The sequence below is a fragment of the Oratosquilla oratoria genome, chromosome 42 (genome assembly GCF_046742065.1).
Source record: "Oratosquilla oratoria isolate Oo_2021 chromosome 42, ASM4674206v1, whole genome shotgun sequence".
NCBI classification, from domain to species: Eukaryota; Metazoa; Arthropoda; class Malacostraca; order Stomatopoda; family Squillidae; genus Oratosquilla; species Oratosquilla oratoria.
In genome coordinates this window covers 35,498,917-35,523,333 of record NC_134818.1, presented here as the reverse complement: position 1 = coordinate 35,523,333, position 24,417 = coordinate 35,498,917, and the positions used below count along the sequence as shown (strand labels likewise).

The following is a 24,417-nucleotide window of genomic DNA, read 5'->3' as shown; positions in this document are numbered from 1 at the left end:
AAAGCAATTCTGAAGGAGATACAAGATGAGGGACAGGATATGGACAAAGAAATTGAGGAAGTACATAGGATGGGAAAATACTCTAAAGGAAAACAATATAGGCCACTAATAATTAATCAAACTTAAGTCTCAAATGATAGCAGAAGTACTATAAAAAAAACAAAGCAATCAAATAGTGAAAATTACAAAAATGCATGGATAAAAAAGAAATGAGCAGTAAGGAAAAAGAGAGAGAAAAGGCACTTAAAAGTGAAAAAAAAAAAAAAAAAAAAAAAAAAAATGGAGACAGAAAAGAATGAGATTTTTGGAAAGTGCTGGACTTTAGGCTGTGAAAATGGATAATAAAGAAAAAAAAAATAATAAAAGATAAATAAATGAAAAAATGAAGGAAATCTAATAGAAAAGGACGAAAAAGGAAAAAATTTTAAATCGCTTATACCAACATAAACATCATGATTTCAGGACTGAATGAATTAAATGAATATCTGGCATTAGAAAAACCAGACATAATGGGAATTGTGCAGATGAAATTAAGAAGTCCTCTACCACCAAACACTGGGACAAGATCTATACAACCATTGGATGAAAAATAGAAATGGAGAAACAGGGTGGAGGAGTCATGTTTTTGACTAAGAAAGGCTTAAATGTGACTAAGATAACAGAAGGAAAAAATAATGTGGAATCGATTATGATAAAAGCTGAAAACAGTGACATGAAAAGTAGAAAATTTGTAATGTTTTTGGAAGGAAATAAAGAGAGAGGAAGAGGAGGCGAATCAAGTGGAGAAGAAAAGGTGGTAAAAGGTGCAGATGGAGAGATGATAATAGAGGAGAAGGTAGTGAGAGGAAGGTGGGCAGAGTATTTTAGGGAGTTGCTAAATGTGAAGGATAGGGAGAGAAAGGTAGATGAAGTGAGAAGCGCTAATAAAATGACCATGATGAGTGAGGAAAATGGAGGAGAAATAAGGAAAGATGAAGTGAAAGCAGTTGTTAAGATGATGAGAGCAGGTAAGGCACCTGGGCTGGATGGATGCCATGCAGAATTTCTGAACAAAGGAGGTACAGTGATGGTGGACTGGCTGGTGAGGTTATTTAATGTTTGTTTAAGAGAGGGTAAAGTGCTGGAAGGCTGGAGGAGTGCCTGTATAGTTCCACTTTACAAGGGAAAGTGGGACAAGTGTGGGTGTAGTAGTTTCAGAGGGATCAGCTTGTTAAGTGTAGTTGGGATGAGGATGTTTCAAGGAAGGAGTCACAAGGTGTGCAAAGATGGTGTGTGGAACAAGGAGGATGGGAGGAAATATAAGGGAGGGTAATGAGTGGTGGGATGTTGAAGCAAAGAAGGTTGTAGAAAAGAAGAAACAAGTATTCACGGATTGGTTACAAAATAAGATGAGAGAATCATATGAGAGGTACAAAGAAAAGAAAAGAGAAGACAAATAGAACATATGATAAAGGAGGCAATGAAAGAGAGTGGATGTGAAATGGGGTAAGAATATGACATAATTTTTTGAAAATAATAAAAAGATGTTTTGGAAGGGGAGGTGACTCAAATAGAGAAGAAAAGGTAAAAGGTGCAGATGGAGAGATGATAATGGAAGAGATGGCAGTAAGAGGAAGATGGGCAGAGTATTTTAGGGAGTTGCTAAATGTGAAGGAGGATAGGTAGAGAAAGGTAGTTGAAGTGGGAGGCACTAAGAAAATGACAGTGATGAATGAGGAAAACAGGTGATATAAGGAAAGATGAGGTGAAACCAGTTATAAAAATGATGAGAGCAGGTAAGTCACATGAGTTTGATGGGTGTCATGCAAAGTGTCTAAAAAGGGAGGTACAGTGATGGTGGACTGGTTGGTGAGGTTGTTTAATGTTTGTTTAAGAGAGGGTAGAATGCCAGAGGACTAGAGAAGTGCCTATTTAGTTTTGCTTTACAAGGGAAAAGGGGACATGTGTGAGTGTAGTAATTTCAGAGGGATCAGTTTGTTGAGTGTAGTTGGGAAGGCTTGTGGGAGGGTTTTAATTGAAAGGATTATGAGAGGAACAGGAGTAATTGGTTAAGAACAGTGTGGGTTCAGGACAGGTAGGGGTTGCATGGATCAGATTTTGGTGGTAAGGCAGATATGTGAGAAAGCTTTAGTTTAAGATAAGGATGTTTTTTTTGGCCTCTCATCTTAGCTCCTTGTGGATGAGAGGTCATCCCTGTCTCCCTGCTCCTGCCCACTGCCCAGCATCACCACTTTTTAATAATAGGAGGAGGGTAACAGCTGCCAGCTATCAGCTCTCCTTATGTTAATAAGGAAGAAATATTTTTTAAACTGACAGAAAGAAATCTTGGGCCCAGTCTAGTGTCAACCCCTTGGGAAGATGATTCTATTTGATGTCTGTCTTTTAGTACCACCACTTGTCTGTCTTTTAGTACCACCACATGTCATTAGTCACCCAGGTGGGAAAACAAGTAACCAAAGAAAATTATACTGATTCAGTTTAATGTCACAAACTCTCCCTATCAGGAGGCTAAGATGGTGTCCCTTACAGAGGACTTTGTGGTATGAAATTTAATGAACCATACACTTGGTCCAACTTGCCGGTGGCAGGATTTGAACTGCCATCACCTCGACTTTCACAGCAAGCAGCAACATTCTATTCCACTCTGCCAGAAAGTGTCCAAAGAAAATACCAAATGAAAACACAAAGGAACCATCAATGGCATTCCTGACTAGAATACCACTCACCTGCTTCCTAGCCTCTTGTGCATAATTGTTCATACTCTCCTGCAACTCATCCTTCAGTTTGTCCAAATCCCTGCTGTGTTCACGCTTAATCTCAGCTTGCCGCTCTCGAAGAATAAGACCTAGACTCTCTTCCATCTCAGAAACTACTTGTTTCTTTCTGCAAGTTAATTTTTCTTAGTCATACTGAAGATCTCCATAAAGCTGTGCACTGATATTCTAAATTATAGTACAAATGCTCCCCTACTTACAAACATTTAACTTAAAAACTTTCAGACATACAAACAGAACCCCAAGCCTACTTTACTAGTTTCAAAGGTAAGAAATCCAACATTAAAGTATTAGTATTATAACCCATTTTTGTTTTATGTATCATTAGTAATAAATTCTAGGATAAGAAATCATGTACTGTCTTTATATCATACTTATGCACATAGATTTAAGTATCTTTAAAATTATGTTGAATAACAACTTACAAACATTTCAAGTTCCAAACAGCCATTCAGAATGTAACTCATTTGTAAGTTGAGGAGTATTTGTACTATCAGAGGTATTTCATGTCTTTATACTTACTTAGATATTTCCATCTGCTGGGCCTGGATTGATGCCTCTAGGTTCTGGGTGAGTTGCTCTTTGTTGGTCTTTTCCTCAAGGTGTAGCTGCTTAAGTTTAGTTTCTAGTTCTTCCATGGACTTTCATTGGAAAACATAAGTTCAGATTAGATTTGCATTCCAATAGTGTAATAAAGACAAGTTACGGACAGTGACTGACTGTCTTAACATTTATCTTTTTTTTCAATATTATTGTATTTATATTATTTATAACATTGTACCCCATCTACATCTAGGGCAAATATCTAGACTTTGCAAAAGCTTTTGCTACCGTCCCCCATGAAAGACTACTTAAAAGGGGAAAAGTGTGAATGTAGTAGTTTCAGAGGGATTAGCTTGTTAAGTGTAGTTGGGAAGGCTTATGGGAGGATCTTGATTGAGAGGATTAGGAGAGGAACAGAGGGAGTAATTGGTGAGGAACAGTGTGGATTTAGGACGGGTAGAGGTTGTGTAGATCAGATCTTTGTGGTAAGACAGATATGTGAGAAAGCTATAGGAAAGGGGAGGGATGTTTTTTTGGCTTTTATGGATCTGGAAAAGGCTTACGATAGAGTAGACAGAAAGGCACTGTGGGAGGTGATGCAGATATATGGGATAGGAGGAAAGCTTCTAGGAGCTGTCAAGAGTTTTTATGAGAGTAGTAGAGCTTGTGTCAGGATTAGAAATGGAGAGAGTGAGTGGTTCGAGGTAAAGGTGGGACTTCGTCAAGGATGCGATATGTCGCCCTGGCTGTTCAACTTATACATGGATGGGGTGGTGCAAGAGGTAAATGCAAGGGTAGAGGGTCAGGGATTGGAGATTGTTAAAGAAAATGGAGAAAAGTGGGAGGTGAGCCAGCTGTTGTTTGCGGACGACACTGTGCTTATGGCAGGATCGGAGGAGGGATTGAGGAAGTTGGTGACAGAGTTTGGGAGAGTATGTGATAGAAGAAAGCTAAAGATAAATGTGGGTAAATGTAAGGTGATGAGATGTACAAGGGGTGAAAGTGGCAGTAGACTGGAAGTGAGCATTAAGGGAGAGCGACTGGAGGAAGTGGATAGTTTTAGATACTTGGGTGCAAATGTGGCAGGAAAAGGTGGAGTGAAGGTGGAGGTAGAATGTAGATTGAGAGAAGTGAGTAAATGCCTTGGTGGATTAAAGAGTGTAATGAGGAATAGACATTTGGGAATGGATGCTAAGAGGAGACTGTATGAAGGAGTGATTGTGCCAACAGCACTGTATGGGGCAGAAACATGGAACATAAGAGAAGAAGAGAGAAGAAGTTTGAATGTGTTTGAGATGAGGTGTCTGAGAAGTATGATGGGGGTTACTAGGCTAGATAGAGTGAGAAATGAGGAGGTCAGGAGAAGAACGGGGGTGGAAAGGGAGTTGAAAGATAGGGTTGATGAAAGAGTATTAGGATGGTTTGGACACATGGAAAGAATGAGTGAAGAAAGACTAGTAAAAGAGGTATGGAAGGCAGATGTGGAGGGAGTGAAGATGAGGGGACGTCCTAGGATGAGGTGGATGGATGGGGTGAAGGGGGCTTTGGGGAAGAGGGGAATGTCTGTTGAGGAAGGACGGGAGAGGACAGAAGACAGGAGTGAATGGAGAATGGTTGTATATGGATGATGTTGTGATGCATGAGGTGGAATGGGTGGGTGGATGGGGGGTGAGGTATTATGTGTGAGCAAAATTTGACGCAGCACAAAGGGATTTCTCCCCATCTTCTCCTTTTATGCATGGGGGGACGGATAGGGGGGGTCGCCGATTTAATGAAGCGGCCTTGCTGTGGATGTGCTGTGTCTGGCGACACTGCTTCTGACCCAGGGCAGTGGTCAGGGTGCGGGGATGACCCGTCATCCAGGAGGTGCTAAGATAAGAGGGAGGGCGGAGGGGTGTGGAGTGTATTGAGGGATGGAGTGGGTGGGAATGATTCTATGCCTTTTCCTTTTTGGCTACCTCCCTTGTAAGGGGGAAAAAGCCTTGGTATATGTATGTATGTACGTATTTTTTTATTGTCTTTTTTAAATCCCTCTGTACTAATACATAACTTTGATAGTCATTAGATGCACCTGAGCACTTATATTTCTTATAAGCCTGTCTCTTTTTAACAATACTTTTTTCATTTTCTTTGTCAAGCCATTTTGGGTGAGCCTGATTTGGTTACAGTTTCGTATGCATTTTTTGTAATTGAACCATGTGATTTGCGTATGTTTTCCCACAAATTTTGGTGTCCCCAAGTGATGCCAGTATTGGTCTTGTCTCCAGAGTGAGCACATATGTTGTTATGTAGTGCTTTACAAATTACTAATTTATTCATATCAGTGTTTTATTAGCCACCCTATTACAAAATGTGAGTGTAGTAGTTTCAGAGGGATCAGTTTATCGAGTGTTGTTGGGAAGGGTTATGGGAGGGTTTTCAATGAGAGGGAGTAATTGGTGAAAAGCATTGTGGGTTTAGGACACGTAGGGGTAGTGTGGATCAGATTTTTGTGGTAGGACAGATACATGAGAAAGATTTAGCAAAGGGTAAGGATGTTTTTTGGGCCTTCATGGATTTGGAAAACACTTATGAGAGAGTAGAAAGCAAGTCACTGTGGGAGGTTTTGCAGATATATGGGATAGGAGGAAAGCTATTAAGGGCAGTCAAGATTTTTTATGAGAGTAGTAAAACCTGTGTTAGATTTAGAAATGGAGAGAATGAGTGGTTTGAGGTAAAGGTGGGCCTGCATCAGGGATGTATCATGTCACCATGGCTGTTCAATATGTACATAGATAAGGTGGTGCGGGAGGTAAATCCAAGGGTAATGGGCAGGGGACTGAAAATGGTTAAATAAAATTGAGAAAAGTGGGAGATAAGCCAGTTGTTGTCTGCTGAAGACACTGTGCTAATGGCAGGATCAGAGGAGGATTAAGGAAGCTAGTGATGGATTTTGGGAGAGTATGCAAGAGGAGAAAGTTGATGGTAAATGTGGTAAATGTTGATGGTAAATGTGGTAAATGTAAGGTGATGAGATGTACAAGGGGAGAAGATAGCAGCAATTTGGAAGTGAGTATTAAAGGAGAGAGACTGGAGGAAGTGGACAGCTTTAGATACTTGGGTACAAATGTGGTGGGAAAGGGAGGAGTGGAGGTGGAGGTAGATTGTAGTTTAAGAAAAGCAAGTAAGTGCCTTGGGGGATTAAAAAATGTAATGAGAAATAGACATTTGGGAAAGGATGCTAAGAGGAGACTGTATGAAGGGGTGATTGTGTTGACAGCACTGTATGGGGCAGAGACATGGAACATAAGAGAGGAAGAGAGGAAAATTTTAAATGTGTTTGAGATGAAATATCTGAGAAGTATGGTTGGGGTTACAAGGTTGGATAGAGTGAGAAACAAAGAAGTGAGGAAGAAAGCAGGGGTGGAAAAGAAGTTGGGGATGGGGCTGATGAAAGAGTATTAGGATGGTTTGGACCCATGGAAAGAATGAGTGAAGAAAGATTAGTAAAGAAAAGTCTGCAATGCAGAGGGGGATGACTGCAGATGAGATCGATGGATGGGGTAAAAGGGTCATTGAGTAAGACGGAGATGTCTGTTGAGGAAGGGAGAAGGCAGAAGATAGGATTGAGTGGAGAATGGCTGTGTATGGATGATACTGTGATGCATGGAAGGGAGTGGATAGGGGAGGGTTTAGGAAGTGAATATGTGTGAATGATATTTTGACACAGCCTGAAGGGAATTCTCCCCATCTTCAATATTACTGCATGAGGGGATGGAGAGGGGGGTTGCCATTTGAGTGAAGCAGCCTTGCTGTGGATGTGTTGCATTGCTTTTGACCTAGGATGATAGGCGAGATGCAGGGATGACCCATCATCCAGGGGGAGCCAAGATGAAAGGGAGGGAGGAAGGGGTGGTGAATGGGGGTGGAATGGGTGGGGCTGCAATGAGTGGGAGTGGAATTATGGCTTTTGACTTTGGCTACCTCCCTTGTAAGGGGAAAAAATCTCTTGATATGTGCATATGTACCATTATTTATATCTATACTATATATATTACTTTCAAATGGGAAAGAGTGGGTGCTTGCCTTCTGAATTGCCTACCTCCCTTATCAGGGGTAAAGTCCTTGATATATAGAAATAGATAAATAGTATTAACAAAATGTTTATACCTTCTTATGCTCTGTCTTCAAGTTGTCCTCCATGTCCTTTGTCTTTTTGTTATGGTCTTCCCTTAACTTCTTCACCTGCACTTCCTTTTCCACTTCAAGATCCTTTTTCACTTTACTTACGGCATCACTTATTTGTTTCTTCAATTGCTCAGCTGTTTTAGCTATTGTCTGTTTCCTTTCTTCTTCACACTTCTTTTTCAGAGCTTCAAACTTATCCAAGTTCTCCTTTTTCAATTGATTGAGTCTGTCTTCCTGTTCCTTCCTGAGGATCAATTCACAAGCAATCAATTATTTCTCACATTCAATATTTCCAATAGTTTGTGTACTTTCTTTACTTTAACATTAATTTCATACAACCCAACACTGCTTCCTACACTTTTCTTCTCTATGAGATTTGTGTGTACATTTACCTAATTGCAATACTGTATAATAAAACTACACTCACTGGGTCCTCTTTTTTTCTCCAATGTATTTATTGAACTTTATTCAACTAATTGTAACATTTAGGCTAGGAGCTAAACTTATGGGAGCATTTTTCTTGTTCTCTAAACATCATACCTACTTTTCAATTCACTAATGTTTTTAGCTATAAATTGGTCACCTTTTACTCATTAGTTATTCCAGAAGTTGAAGTGTCTATAGAGACAATTTGCTTGTTACAACCACTGGTGGACTGGCCCACCAGGATACCAGCCCATCACCTTGGGGAAAAAAAAAAAAAAAAAAAAAAAAAAAAAAAAAAAATATATATACATATATATATACATATATATATATATATATATATATATATATATATATATATATATATATTGATAAGTATTTTAGACAAATTATTTGGATGATGGAGAACATAAACACAGGGGAAGGCTCAGAACCCTAAACACTCTAACGTTTCGTTCGCGTGGAACTTCTTCAGAGAGTGTATGTAGAACTGCAATTGAAGTTTATGTACTAAATCTAATTACCTTTTCGGACACTTGGGAAAGGTCGTTTTTTTGGCGTGTTTTAGAATTAAAATACTAGTTTGTTTAGCTAAATTCGATCATTTACCAAACTGGAGAGAAGCTGAAGTGCTACATAAAGGTTTTGATAAATTCACTAGAAGAATTGTTGAATCAGCATATATTTCAACTAATAATTCATCGAATCATCAAGGAGGGTTTATCAATTTAGCTAAACAAACTAGTACAACCACTCCTCGTTTAACAATGACAATTGGGACCAGCGCGACGTCGTTAACCAAATTGGTCGTTAAGCGAAAGTGTATACATATACGTACATATACTGTATGTACAATGTCCAGCAATACACGTATCTTTATTTTCGTGTATTTTCCCTCTTTTATACAGTACATCAAAGCTTTATTTACTGTTTATTTACGGTGGTTAGGTTCCTAAAATTACCGTATATGACCAAATCCGCATATGCTGACATTCCATATTGAATACCAGGGTATTTTTTTAGTTTCGACCATGGGCGCAATATGGCAGAAGAAAATTAATTATTGATTTTGTAAATTAAAATGTATCAACGTAATATGCAATTTTGTGGGCGGAAATGAAAGTAAAAAATACCATGCTACAAGAAAATATGCTAATGAACGAAGTCGGTAGCATAGGATTGGGACGCCATCTTGTCATCTGCCAACGTCTCTCATGACGACGACAACGAGGACGAGCCGGATGACATTTAATTTGCAGGTAATGATTTATCAAACACAGGTCTGGTTAGTTTAGTTTAGGTTAGACGAATTCATCATCCTTTTATTTCTTCGACATCGGCATCTATCATAACAAACATGGTGTACCATTCGTCCAACATGACTTCGTTACTTATGAAATTTGTTTTAGCACCTTTTTTTTTATTTCCGCTCACAAAATTGCATATTACTTTGATACATTATAATTTACAAAATTAATATTCAATTTTCTATTGCTATATTGTGCCCATGGTCGAAACTAAAAATTTACCACTACCGGTATATACTGTACCCCAGGTAGTTTTTGCAGCTTGCAGGATGGTAATGTAGACCTAAGCTTCAGAACACTTTACCTCACAGGTAATATCCACTGTACAAGTTCAATTATAACATCATACAAATTTGCCTCAGCCAACTTAATTATCGTACACGTCATAACTTCGGGAGATTTACGTTAAACATCTGTCATAAAGCCCGTCATAACTCCGCGTTGTCACTAACCGAGTAGGTCGTTAAACGAGGAGTACCTGTATTTTAATTCTAAAACACGCCAAAAAAACGACCTTTCCCAAGTGTCTGAAAAGGTAATTAGATTTAGTACATAAACTTCAATTGCAGTTCTACATACACTCTCTGAAGAAGTTTCACGCGAACGAAACGTTAGAGTGTTTAGGGTTCCGAGCCTTCCCCTGAGTTTATGTTCTCCATCATCCAAATAATATATTATATATATATATATATATACAGTATATATATATATATATATATATATATATATACACATACATATACCAAGGTTTTTTTTCCCTTACAAGGGAGGTAGCCAAAAAGGGAAAGGCATAAATTCATTTCCACCCATTCCATCCGTCAATACACTCCACACCCTTCCACCCTCCCTCTTATCTGAGCACCTCCTGAATGACGAGTCATCCCTGCACCTTGTCCACTGCCCTGGGTCAGAAGCAGTGTCGCCAGACACAGCACATCAACAGCAAGGCCGCTTCATTAAATCGGCGACCCCCTTCCTGTCCCCCTATTGCATAAAAGGAGAGGACGGGGAGAAATCCCTTTGGGCTGCGTCAAATTTTGCTCACACATAATACCTCACCCCCCATCCCCCCACCCATTCCACCTCATGCAATCACAACATCATCCATATATAACCATTCTCCATTCACCCCTGTCTTCTGTCCTCTCCCGTCCATCCTCAACAGACATTCCCCACTTCCCCAAAGCTCCCTTCACCCCATCCATCCACCTCATCCTAGGACGTCCCCTCATCTTCACTCCCTCCACATCTGCCTTCCATACCTCTTTTACTAGTCTTTCTTCACTCATTCTTTCCATGTGTCCAAACCATCCTAATATTCTTTCATCAACCCTATCTCCCAGCTCCTTTTCCACCCCTGTTCTCCTCCTCACCTCCTCATTTCTCACTCTAGCCTAGTAACCCCCATCATACTTCTCAGACACCTCATCTCAAACACATTCAAACTCCTTCTCTCTTCTTCTCTTATGTTCCATGTTTCTGCCCCATACAGTGCTGTTGGCACAATCACTCCTTCATACAGTCTCCTCTTAGCATCCATTCCCAAATGTCTATTCCTCATTACACTCTTTAATCCACCAAGGCATTTACTCACTTCTCTCAATCTACATTCTACCTCCACCTTCACTCCACCTTTTCCTGCCACATTTGCACCCAAGTATCTAAACCTATCCACTTCCTCCAGTCGCTCTCCCTTAATGCTCACTTCCAGTCTACTGCCACTTTCACCCCTTGTACATCTCATCACCTTACTTTTACCCACATTTATCTTTAGCTTTCTTCTATCACATACTTTCCCAAACTCTGCCACCAACTTACTCAATCCCTCCTCCGATCCTGCCACAAGCACAGTGTCGTCCGCAAACAACAGCTGGCTCACCTCCCACTTTTCTCCATTTTCTTTAACCACTTCACTCCGGGCCAAAATCTCGCAGGCAGCATTAGCTGCCAGACGTACGATGTTGCGTCATAATACTCTCACCATAAAAAATAGTCACCGCTTATATCGATCGTTCTCTCTTTCACCCGTGAATTTGGATAACCATAGAAAATGTGATGAAGCCAGTTTAGAGAGTATGTCAGTTACGCAGGGACAACTACAATAAATATAATCAAGATGCCGATATGGCAGCCTCGCATATCCACTTGCTCCTCATGCCGCTTACGTAGGCGGCACCATATGGAAGGGGTTAACCATCTCCAATCCCTTGCCCACTACCCTTGCATTTACCTCTTGCACCACCCCATCCATGTATAAGTTGAACAGCCAGTGCGACATAACACATCCTTGAAGAAGTCCCACCTTTACCTCGAACCACTCACTCTCTCCATTTCCAATCCTGACACAAGCTCTACTACTCTCATAAAAACTCTTGACAGCTCCTAGAAGCTTTCCTCCTATCCCGTATATCTGCATAACCTCCCACAGTGCCTTTCTGTCTACCCTATCATAAGCCTTTTCCAGATCCATAAAAGCCAAAAAAACATCCTTCCCTTTACCTATAGCTTTCTCACATATCTGTCTTACCACAAAGATCTGATCTACACAACCTCTACCTGTCCTAAATCCACACTGTTCCTCACCAATTACTCCTTCTGTTCCTCTCCTAATCCTCTCAATCAAGATCCTCCCATAAGCCTTCCCAACTACACTTAACAAGCTAATCCCTCTGAAACTACTACATTCACACTTGTCCCCTTTTCCCTTGTAAAGTGGAACTATACAGGCACTCCTCCAGTCCTCCGGCACTCTACCCTCTCTCCAGCAAACATTAAATAACCTCACCAGCCAGTCCACCATCACTGTACCTCCCTTTTTCAGACATTCTGCATGGCATCCATCCAGACCAGGTGCCTTACCTGCTTTCATCATCTTAACAATTGCCTTCATCTCATCCTTCCTTATATCTTCTCCATTCTCCTTTCTCATCACTTTCATTTTCTTCACATTTCCCACTGCAGCTATCTTTCCCTCCCTATCCTCCTTCACATTTAGCAACTCCCTAAAATATTCTGCCCATCTTCCCCTTACTGCCTTCTCTTCCATTATCATCTCTCCATCTGCACCTTTTACCTTTTCTTCTCTACTTGATTCGCCTCCTCTTCCTCCTCTCTTTATATACACTGAATGATTCTTAGTGATTAATTAATATCTTTTTTCAACCACAAATCACTTTTAATTCCATGCCATTGCAGTCCAGACTGAAGAATCGCTCGATGGAGGCATCTGTTGGAAATTGAAACGTGGACGAGCCGAGGATTCTGGGTTTGAATCCTCGGCCCGTCCACATTTCAATTTCCAAAAGAACATTGAAAGTCACCCCTACAGACATGAAAATAGTCACATAAGAAAATGTAAAGTACTGCGCAAAAGAAATAAACAGAAAATGTTTTTATTCATCTTTCACTTGCCACGTTTTCTATCAGATGATGTCCCTCCCGAGGCTAAGAGACAGTAGGGATCTCAGCCCTTACTCATCTTTTGCTGAGTGGGCAGATGAAGATGAGGGTGAGGCAGGAGGCTGAAAACCCTCAAACACTTCGTCGTCTGCACTGTCGGAAGCAGATGTGGAAGGGCCAGCTGTAGCAGGGTCGGCACATTTGACTGGTTTGAAGAAAGAAGATATGGAGGAAGGACCAGCTGTAGAACCGTTGGCAGCAGATGTGGAAGGGCCAGCTGTAGCAGGGTCAGCAGGTGTGACAGGGACGGCAGGTCTGACTGGCTTGAAGAACGAGAAGATGGAGGACTGTTTGGCATTTCTTCTTTTTTCATCATAGATTTCTTGATAAATTTTGACACTTTTCTCTATGTCATGAGCCACTTTGCTACTCCTGGTAGGATTTGGGTCACATTCCTTCAGGGTTTCCAGGGCTTTTTTGATACTTTCGAGACATTCTCTAAGAGTTTTGATGTCCAGGCCACGCACAGGTACTTCTTCCTCATTTTCCTCTTTTTCTGCCTCCTGTAATGCCTTGTCTAGCTCTATAAGTTCATCATTTGTGTGAGGTTTACCATAGCTTTCAAAAATATCTTGAACATCATCATCATCAACTCCATTGAAGCCAGCCTTATGGCACAGATTTACGATGTCATCTCTGATCGCACCAATGTTGTCTTCTGCAAAGCCTGGGAAGTTATGCACACATCTTGGCCATACTTTCCTCCACGCCAAGTTCATGGTAGAATTCTTCACTTCGTCCCAAGATGACTTGAGGTTGTCTAAGGCATGCTTCCATCATTCTCTGATAGTGGGCTTGCCAGGCCCACCTGTGTCCTTTATTGGTTGTTGTATTGTTCGCCGCTGGTAATAAGCTTTGAATGTCTTGATGATTGTTTGATCCATTGGTTGGATCAGAGCTGTGGTGTTTGGGGGGAGGAACATCACCTCGGTATTATCTGCCCAGTCTTCCATAGCCCTTGGGTGGCTGGTAGCATTGTCAACTATCAGTAAGAATCAGTTGGCAATGTTGTTAGCTGATGTATACTCCTTAAGAGTTGGAGACAGATATGATGTAAAATAGTCCTGGTGAATTGAAGTCGTCAGCCATGCCTTCGGATTTTATTTCCATACCACAGGTAGCTTCAGTAACCCCTTGAGTGCTCTCATGTTTTCTGAGTGGTATATGAGGAGTGGCTTTAGCTTTAAATCCCCTTCTGCACTGCCTCCAAGTAACAGGGTTAAGCGGTCTTTAGAGGCTTTAAACTCCTTCACACTTTTTTCTTCCTTGTCAATATACAGTAGGTCTTACTGATCATCCTCTTCCAGTAAAGTCCTGTTTCATCATAATTTATAACTTGTTCCTTGCTGTACCTTTTCTCTTCAATGTACTTTTCTAATTCTGGCTTGAATTTGTCTGCAGCCTCTTTGTCGGCACTAGCAGCCTCACCTGTGACCTTGATATTATGGAGAGCTGAATGTCGCCTGAATTTATCAAACTACCCTTTGCTTGCTTTAAATTCAAAGTCTTTCACTCCCATTTCTACCTTCAGTCTTTCAATAATGGATAATGCTTTCTGACAGATTAAATTCAAAGACAGAGCCATATTTTGACAATTCAGGTCACTGATCCACAATTTGAGCAACCTTTCCATCTTATCCATTATTGGCTCATGGTGTCTTGTTAGCAATTTGCTCTGCAGATGCGCTGCATTTTCCCCAGTTTTTTTTTATAGCCTCACGATTCTTTAACACCGTCCAGACTGTCGACTGGGCTAGGCCCAAGTTTCGACTTATGGCAGACGTACCTTCTCTGTGCTCTTTCCTCTTCAAAATATCTAATTTTACCTCCAATGTCAGGCTACTCCTCTTTTGCTTTGCCTTTTCAATTCCAGCAGTGTCTGGAGAATGTTTTGTGGCCATTATGGGTGTGTCACTATGTGTTGTGATATACACAAAAAACTCACCATAAGGACTTAACTTGTGTTCAAAGGGAAACATGGGAAGAGACTGATTGTTGTGGTGGCTGCATTGCATAGTGTTGCTACGGTATGGTGTAAACAAAACACAAGCGGATACCGTATCTGTGAATTTTTCTTACCGTAAATAGAATCGAGGGAATTAATGACTAAATACGTGAGTCCTCCTTACATGGTAATTCTTTATCCAGTAAATTCACAGTTATGGTATTTGGTAATTACTACCCTTGATTCTATTTACAGTAAGAAAAATTTACAGATACAGTATCCACTCATGTTTTGTTTACACTGTACCATAGCGCCACCACAACAATCAGTCTCTTCCCGCATTTCTCTTTGAACACAAGTTCAATCCTTACGGTGTGTTTTTTGTGGATATTATTATCACGACGCACAGTGACACACCCATAATGACATAGAGAAAGGTGTCAAAATTTATTAAGAAATCTATGATGAAAAAAGAAGAAATGCCAAACAGTCCTTCATCCTCTCGTTCTTCAAGCCAGTCAGACCTGCCGTCCCTGTCACACCTGCTGACCCTGCTACAGCTGGCCCTTCCACATCCACTGCTGACGGTTCTACAGCTGGTCCTTCCTCCATATCTTCTTTCTTCAAACCAGTCAAATGTGCCGACCCTGCTACAGCTGGCCATTTCACATCTGCTTCCGACAGTGCAGACGATGAAGTGTTTGAGGGTTTTCAGCCTCCTGCCTCACCTTCATCTTCATCTGCCCACTCAGCAAAAGATGAGTAAGGGCTGAGATCCCTACTGTTCCTTAGCCTCGGGAGGGACATTATCTGATAGAATACATGGCGAGTGAAAGGTAAATAAAAACATTTTGTTTATTTCTTTTGCGCAGTACTTTACATTTTCTTATGTGACTGTTTTCATGTCTGTAGGGGTGACTTTCAACATGCTGGAACACATATCCTATTACTACATGTTATAATGGGTTCGGTATATGGTAATTTCAATTTGCAGTAAGGTTTTCAGGAACGCATATGTACCATATAACAAGGACTTACTATACCGTAACTGTGAATTCACTGGATAAAGAATTACTGTATCAAGAGGACTCACTGTATTATAATTGAGAAAATTATTTATTAAAGAAGATTCTATTATTTTTCTTCTAAAACTGCATTTAGATTTATAAATTATTTCTAATTCATGGTGAGAGTGATATCAGATATATTAACCACATTTTCTGTTAGTGAAAACTTAGACCACAAACTGTTGTTACATAACCTAATTAGTTTCATTAAGAATTTCTAGATGTTCATCACTGATATGGGAGGCTTTGCTAATAGCTGCTCTAGAAAGTAAATGTTAAGTATACCTTGTGCATTACTTAAACAATGCAACAACAACAAGAAACTACACATCTTGGAAAGAGTCTACATTACACAATACACCCCCATCATTAATATACAGATGGACACAGTTAGTACTTTACAACTACACAGCAAGGCTGCGTGGCAACAAAGACCAAATGTCCAGCTACAGTGATCTAATGTCCAGCTATATCCCGCTGACACAAAGCCCTCACCCCTGTCCAGTACCTGATGCCTAGCTACTACCTACCTCTCCAAGTACCTTCATTTACTTTTATTTAAACTCTACCCTGTACATTTATTGTTACCTGAAGATGATTGTATGATTTAACAGAAAGCTTGTATTTTAAATTTGTGTAATGTTTTTTTTGTTATAATAACACCATGGATCTCAGGTAACAATAAATGTATCCCTTCTTCTTCACCAAAATCATGCGGCCTCCGTTTGTTTACAAGGTACCTGGCCTCCTGGACCCAGTCTCCTCCTTCCTCATTCCCTTCCATTTCTTCAGTAATCCCTCCCCTTCTCCTTTTTCATTGCCTTCCCACTACACCACAAGCTTTCCCTTTTCCTATAATACAAAAAGGTACTCCCTCATCATTGATATCCATGAAAATTTGTTTTTTTTTCTGGAGTTCCAATCTTCATTGTCACTTCGACTGTCGTGTGTGTGCATATATATATGTACACACACACACACACACTTCAATGAACGGACGGCATAGACGACGTTCTGAAGAAAAAGTGAAATTTCGTGGATCCCAAAGCAAAGGAAGTACCTATTGGATTTGCAGGGTGGGGGGGGAAATTGCTCGTGGTGTAGGGAAAGTAAGGAAAAAGGCGAAAGGGAGGGATTACTGAGGGAAATGGAAGGAAATGAGGAGAGTGAGGACTTGGCCCAGGCAGGCAGACGAAATCTAAACAAACGAGGGCCGGACCAATTTAGCGATGATGAAATGTTTAACAAAAATGTAAAGATTAGAAGTATAGATAAGAGCAATACAGTAGAAGATGATGAGAATATTTTCCAGGGATTTAAAGAGGGTGGGGGGGACACAAACCCTTCCCGATTAACAAGACTAGAAGAGAAACTCGATAAGATGATCGAGCACTGGGAATTTAAGTTCGGTCACGTTAACAACATTGAGAGTTGAAAAATTGGAAGAACTAGAGAAGGCGAACAAAAACTTAACTAAGGAAATTAAAGAATTAAAAAAACAGTTAAAAGAAGTAAAAGAAGAGAATAAAGTCTTAAAGGAGAATAATAAGGAGAACAAGGAGGGTTGGAAAAAAATCCAAGAAAATAGCAAAATTGCATTCACTGACATAATCAGACAGCAAATGAATGAACAAACTGAAGACTCAGTTATTAAAGTGATGAGACAGAAGGAGAATATAGTAAGAGACTTAGCAGACAGAAAGAAATGTATAATTATACTAGGAATGGAAGAGAAACATAACCCAGATAGAACCACAAGAATCAAAGAGGAAAATGAAAAAGAAAGAAATTTACTAGAATTAGTTCAGGAAGAAGAATCAGAAATAATGAAACAAATCGAAGAGAAATTCAGGCTCGGGAAATATAGTACATACAAGACCAGACCAATTAAGATTAAATTCAGGTCACAAACTACAGCTGAGAATATCTTATCCAAAACAGGGAAACTAGCAACAAGTGAACAATATAAAAAGGTATGGATAAAAAGAGAAATAAAGAGGAAAGAGAGGAAGAAAAACAGAAAAGACTTGAAGCTAAGGAAAAAAACGAGAAAAGAAAGGAGTCAGAAAAAGAGAGATTCTATTGGAGAGTAGTGAATATGAAACCAAAGAAAGTCGACATACAAGAGAAAAACAAAAGGGAAACAGAGAACACAATGGAAGTGGCAGAAAACTAAGAGTGTCTTACACAAATATAGATGGATTAATAACAGGATTGAATGAGCTGAATGATTATTTGAAGGAAAAAGAACCAGACATAATGGGAATTGTAGAAACAAAATTAAAAGGTCCACTACCACCCAACAGTGTAGGACATGATGCATATAATTATTGGATTAGAAACAGAGTGAAAAAGGAAGGGGGTGGAGTTATGTTCCTGACTAAGAAGGATATAAACGTGAAGTGTGTCACATATGGAAAGAATACAGTAGAGATGATAATGATGGAAGTAGAAGACAGAGATAAGAAGAGCAGAAAGTTTGTGATAAATTATGTGCCCCCGAAAACAGCCTCATGGGAAGAGAGTGAACATAAAAGTATGTTAGAGGACACAAAGATAGCATTAAACAAGATAATGGAAGAGGGAGGAAGAATAGTTATGATGGGCGACTTTAATTGCAAAGAAATCTGCTGGGAAGAAATGACAGTAAAGGGTGGAGACGGCTCATGGGGAAACGCTCTACTTGAGATGATTACTGACCATACAATGACACAATGGATACAGGAGAACACTAGGTATAGAAATGAAGAAGAGCCATCGAGACTAGACCTAATAATTACATCTGAACCTAGAATAGTGGACAAAATTGAATATAAAACACCAATAAGTAAAAGTGACCACATATTGATTGAACTGGAACTTAATGAAGAAAAATCTATGAAAAGAAATGAACAATATAGAAAAGGAAGAATGATGTATGAAAAAACAAACTTTGGCAGTTAGAATCTCTACGGTTCTAACTGCCTCCTACGGTTATTAGGAGGCAGTTAGAACCGTAGAAGTACGATTTGATATCTTCCTTGGCCGACCAGAGCGATGCTTTGGAGTACGAATGATGTCACTTCCTTCGTCTCGAAATTTCTTGGTCCACTTTTGCACTTGACGCACTCCAATTCCCACACGAGTAGCAATATCTTTACACTTATAACCCTCCTTATAGAGGGTTATGATTGTAACAACTGTGTCTCTTTCCAGCTCTTTACCACTTCCCATTACGGAGATATCAAGGCACAAAAACAGAGACCACCGCCAAAAAAAACCTACTCTCCGTGAGAGATGTTTAGAAAGTGACTCCATGTGACATCATGTGCGCCTAAACAGAGTTGCCAAATAGTGTGTATTGTCTCAGCTAAATACGGGTACAAACGCTAGCATTGAAAAATAGCGAAAAGTTTGGGTGGAAAGTTGTATTTTTCGCATGTTTTGAGTTTAGGGGAAAGTTGGGGCGCCTATAATTTTGCGCCCAAACTTTTCGCGGCCACTGTATATTAATGATATGGATGAAGGAACTGAAAGCTATATGAGCTTCTTTGCAGATGATGCAAAACTACTGAAAAGAGTGAAAACTGAAGAAGATTGTGAATCACTACAGAGAGATCTAAATAAAGTACAGGAATGGAGTAGGAAGTGGGAGATGGAGTTCAATACAAAAAAGTGTAGTATAATGGAATTTGGAAAAAGCAAAAACAGAATAACAGGAGCATATAAATTGGGAAAAGAAGGAATAAAAAAAGTAGAAAATGAGAAGGACCTGGGAGTCATTGTTATGAATAATATGTCACCTGAGAAACATATATATAAGATTTTTGGAGAAACTTATAATTTAATAAGAACAATCAAAGTTGCATTTACATACCTGGATGAAGAAATGGTGAAGAAAATCCTAATCACCCTGATAAGACCAAGATTGGAATATGCAGCAACGATATGGTCACCAAGTACAAAAAAATATATAAAAAAACTTGAAAGAATACAAAGAGCAATTACAAAATTGGCACCAACACTCTCAAAACTATCATATGAAGAGAGACTAGAAAAACTTGAACTACAGACACTAGAGCAAAGAAGAGAGAGAGGAGATTTGATAGCTATTTACAGAATCATGAAAGGCATAGAAATTACTGATAGAGAGAATCTGATAAAATGGGATGACAGAAATACAAGAGGACATGGAAAGAAAATAAAAAAAGACAGCTATAGAAGAGATTTGAAAAAGAACAGCTTTCCTCACAGAGTAATAGACAGTTGGAACAAGTTAGATGAGAAAGTGGTGTGTGCAAAAACAATACATGAATTTAAAAATAGTTTAGATAAAATGAGACATGAAGACAGGACCCCACGAGCATAGCTCCCCTTCCCGTAAAATACAACTAGGTAAATACACACACACAATCGCATGGACCAGATGAAATAGCAAACTAGATTTTGAAAGAATGCAGGAATGAACTGGCAGACATAATACATAGCATAATAAACAGTTCCTTGAAAGAAGGTAAAGTTCCAGAAGATTGGAAACAAGCAAATATAGTACCTATATATAAAGGGGGAAATAAAGAAGACCCTAACAACTATAGGCCAGTCTCTCTAACAAGTACAATAGCAAAAATTTGTGAAAGAATTGTCAAAAATAGATGGGTAAAATATTTAGAGAAAAACAAAGTGCTAAATCCAAGACAATTTGGATTCAGACAAGGACGATCATGCGTCATCAATTTAATATGTTTCTATTCAAGGCTAATAGATATAATACAAGAAAGAGATGGATGGGCTGATTGTGCATTTCTAGACCTAAAAAAAGCTTTTGACAAAGTACCACATAAGAAGTTGCTTAAGAAATTAGAAACTGGAGGAGGAATACAGGGCAAACTGCTAAATTGGATGGAAGACTTCTTGCAAGAAAGAAGAATGAGAGTAGTGATAAGAGACCAACACTCAAAATGGGATGAAGTAATAAGCGGTGTTCCACAAGGAACAGTTTTGGCCCCAATAATGTTTGCTATATATATTAATGATATGAATGAAGGAACTGAAAGCTATATGAGCTTTTTTGCAGATGATGCAAAACTATTGAAAAAAGAGAACACAGAAGAAGATTGTGAATCACTACAGAGAGATCTAAATAAAGTGCAGGAATGGAGTAGGAAGTGGGAGATGGAGTTCAATACAAAGAATTTGGAAAAAGTAAAAACAGAATAACAGGAGCATATAAATTGGGAGATGAGGGAATAAAAAAAGTAGAAAATGAAAAGGACCTGGGAGTCATTGTTATGAATAATATGTCACCTGAGAAACATATATATAAGATTTTTGGAGAAACTTATAATTTAATAAGAACAATCAAAGTTGCATTTACATACCTGGATGAAGAAATGGTGAAGAAAATTCTAATCACCCTGATAAGACCAAGATTGGAATATGCAGCAACGATATGGTCACCAAGTACAAAAAATGTATAAAAAAAACTTGAAAGAATACAAAGAGCAATTACAAAATTGGCACCTACACTCTCAAAACTATCATATGAAGAGAGACTAGCAAAACTTGAACTACAGACACTAGAGCAAAGAAGAGAGGAGATTTGATAGCTATTTACAGAATCATGAAAGGCATAGAAATTACTGATAGAGAGAATCTGATAAAATGGGATGACAGAAATACAAGAGGACATGGAAAGAAAATAAAAAAAGACAGCTATAGAAGAGACCTGAAAAAGAACAGCTTTCCTCACAGAGTAATAGACAGTTGGAACAAGTTAGATGAGAAAGTGGTGTGTGCAAAATCAATACATGAATTTAAAAATAGTTTAGATAAAATGAGATATGAAGACGGGACCCCACGAGCATAGCTCCCCTTCCCGTAAAATACAACTAGGTACAACTAGGTAAATACACACACACACATATATATATATATATATATATATATATATATATATATATAGACACACACACACACACACATTGGACGGACGGCGACAATTGACGTCCTGAAGAAAAAGTGAAATATTCGTGGATCTCAACGCAAAGGAAGTACCTATTGTATTTACAGGGAAGGGGATTGCTCATGGTGTAGTGGGAAAGTGAGGAAAAGGGAGAAGGGGAGGGATTACTGAGGGAAATGGAAGGAAATGAGGAAGGAGAGGACTTGGTCCAGGCAGGCAGACGCCATGTAAACAAGTGCGGGCCAGAGCAATTTAGTGACGATGAAGGGACTAACAAAAATGTAAAGATTAGAAACATAGATAAGAGCAGCACAATCGAAGGTGAGGATAATAATTTCCATGGATTTAATGAGGGGGCGGATACCAACCTCCCCCGACTGGCAAAACTGGAGGAAAAACTTGAACAAATGACTGAACATTGGGAGATTAGGTTCGGTAGAATGTCAAAAATTGCGGAAAGGGTTGAAAGATTGGAAGAACTAGAGAAGGCGAACAAAAACTTAACTGATGAAATAGAAGAACTAAAAAGACAGTTAAGAGAAGTAAAAGAGGAGAATGAAGAATTAAAAAGGAACAATAAAGACAATAAAGAAGCAATAGCAAAAGAGGCACAGGGGTGGAAGATACAGGAAAATAGTAAAGTTGCATTTACTGATATAATTAAACAGCAAATGAAAGAACAAACTGAAGACTCGGTTATCAAAGTGATGAGACAGAAGGAGAATATTGTAAGAGACTTAGCAGTTAAAAAGAAATGTATAATTATATTAGGAATAGAAGAGAAACATAACCCAGATAGAACCACAAGAATCAAGGAGGAAAATGAAAAAGTAAGCAGATTACTAGAATTAGTTCAGGAAGATGAACCTGAAATAATGAAACTAATTGAAGAGAAGTTTAGACTTGCAAAGTATAGTACAGATAAGACCAGACCAATTAAGATTAAATTCAGATCACAAACAACAGCAGAGAATATCTTAGCAAAAACAGGGAAGCTAACAGCAAGTGAACAATATAAAAAGGTATGGATAAAAAGAGAAATGAATAAAGAGGAAAGAGAGGAAGAAAAATTTAAAAGGAAAGAAGCTAAAGAAAAAAACGAGACCAGAACGGAGTCAGAAAAATAAGAATTCTACTGGAGAGTAGTGAATATGAAATTGAAGAAATGGACCATAACAGAGAGAAACAAAAAAGAAACAGAGAATACAATGGAAATAACAGAAAGTTAAGAGTATCCTACACAAATATAGATGGATTAATAACAGGACTAAATGAACTGAACGAGTATCTGAAGGAAAAAGTTCAGGACATAATGGGAATTGTTGAGACAAAATTAAAAGGTCCACTACCACCCAACAGCATAGGACACAATGCATATAATTATTGGATTAGAAACAGAGAGATAAAACAAGGGAGTGGAGTTATGTTCCTGGCTAAGAAGGATATAAATGTGAAGAGTGTCACGAGAGTAGTGCTCAGAGAAAAATATTCAGACTGGAAAGAGGTGATCAGTGGAGTACCGCAAGGATCTGTGCTGGCACCAATAATGTTTGCTATCTATATGAATGACATGGATGAGGACGTGAACTGCTACATGAGCTTCTTTGCCGATGACGCCAAACTGCTAAGGAAAATAGAAACTGATGAGGACTGTGAAGCACTGCAAGCAGACCTAAATAGGGTATGGAACTGGAGTCAGAAATGGGAAGTGGACTTTAATACTAAGAAGTGTAGCATAATGGAGTTTGGAAAAAGCAAAAACAGAATATCAGGAAAATATACAATTGGAACCAAAGAAGTAAAGAAAGTAGGATCCGAAAAAGATTTGGGAGTAATTATCACGAACGACTTGTCCTATGATATACAGATTAACAAAATTGTCGGGGAGACTTACAACTTGCTAAGATCAATAAAAGTGGCGTTTACATACTTAGACGAAGACATGATGAAAAAAATATTGGTTACATTGATAAGGCCTAGATTAGAGTATGCAGCGACATTGTGGTCCCCCAGTACCAAAAAGAATATAAAGAAAATAGAAAGAATCCAAAGAGCAGCTACAAAAATGGCACCTGCACTTGCAAACCTATCATACGAAGAGAGATTGGCTAAACTGGAGTTACCGACACTGGAGCAAAGAAGAGAGAGAGGTGACCTATTGACCATCTACAGAATCATGAAAGGCACAGAGGTACTCGATAGTGAGAACTTACTTAACTGGGACAAAAGAAACACAAGAGGACATGGAAAGAAAATAAAAAAACATAGCTATAGAAGAGAACTGAAGAAAAACAGTTTTCCTCATAGAGTTTTGGACACTTGGAACAAACTGGACAATGGAATAGTATGCGCAAAAACCATTCATGAGTTTAAAAACAAACTAGACACTGCAAGATACAAAGGCGGGACATCACGAGCATAGCTCCCCTTCCTGCAAAATACAACTAGGTAAATACAACTAGGTAAATATGGAAAGAACAGAGTAGAGATGATTATGATAGAAGTAGAAGACAGAGATAAGAAGAGCAGAAAGTTTGTAATAAACTATGTGCCCCCAAAAACAGCCTCGTGGGAAGAGAGTGAACACAAGAATAACACTAAACAAGATAATGGAAGATGGAGGAAGAATAGTTATGATGGGCGACTTTAATTGCAAAGAAATCCGCTGGGAAGAGATGACAGCAAAGGGTGGAGAAGACTCATAGGGAAATGTTCTACTTGAGATGATTATTGACCACACAATGACACAATGGATCCAAGAGAACACTAGGTATAGAAATGAAGAACC

At 39.1% G+C, this 24,417-nt stretch overlaps 1 protein-coding gene across 1 annotated transcript in view; it reads right to left on the bottom strand.

Annotated features, from left to right (window-relative positions):
• The window catches only part of LOC143021744 (uncharacterized), a 231,433-nt gene that overhangs the window by 104,668 nt on the left and 102,348 nt on the right, over positions 1-24,417 (bottom strand). The window contains exons 10-12 of the mRNA XM_076179439.1: positions 7,467-7,728; positions 3,297-3,415; positions 2,727-2,883 (exon numbers count right to left, since the gene is read on the bottom strand). Coding sequence (XP_076035554.1) covers positions 2,727-2,883; positions 3,297-3,415; positions 7,467-7,728 — 538 coding nt within the window. The remainder of the gene's footprint in view (positions 1-2,726; positions 2,884-3,296; positions 3,416-7,466; positions 7,729-24,417) is intronic.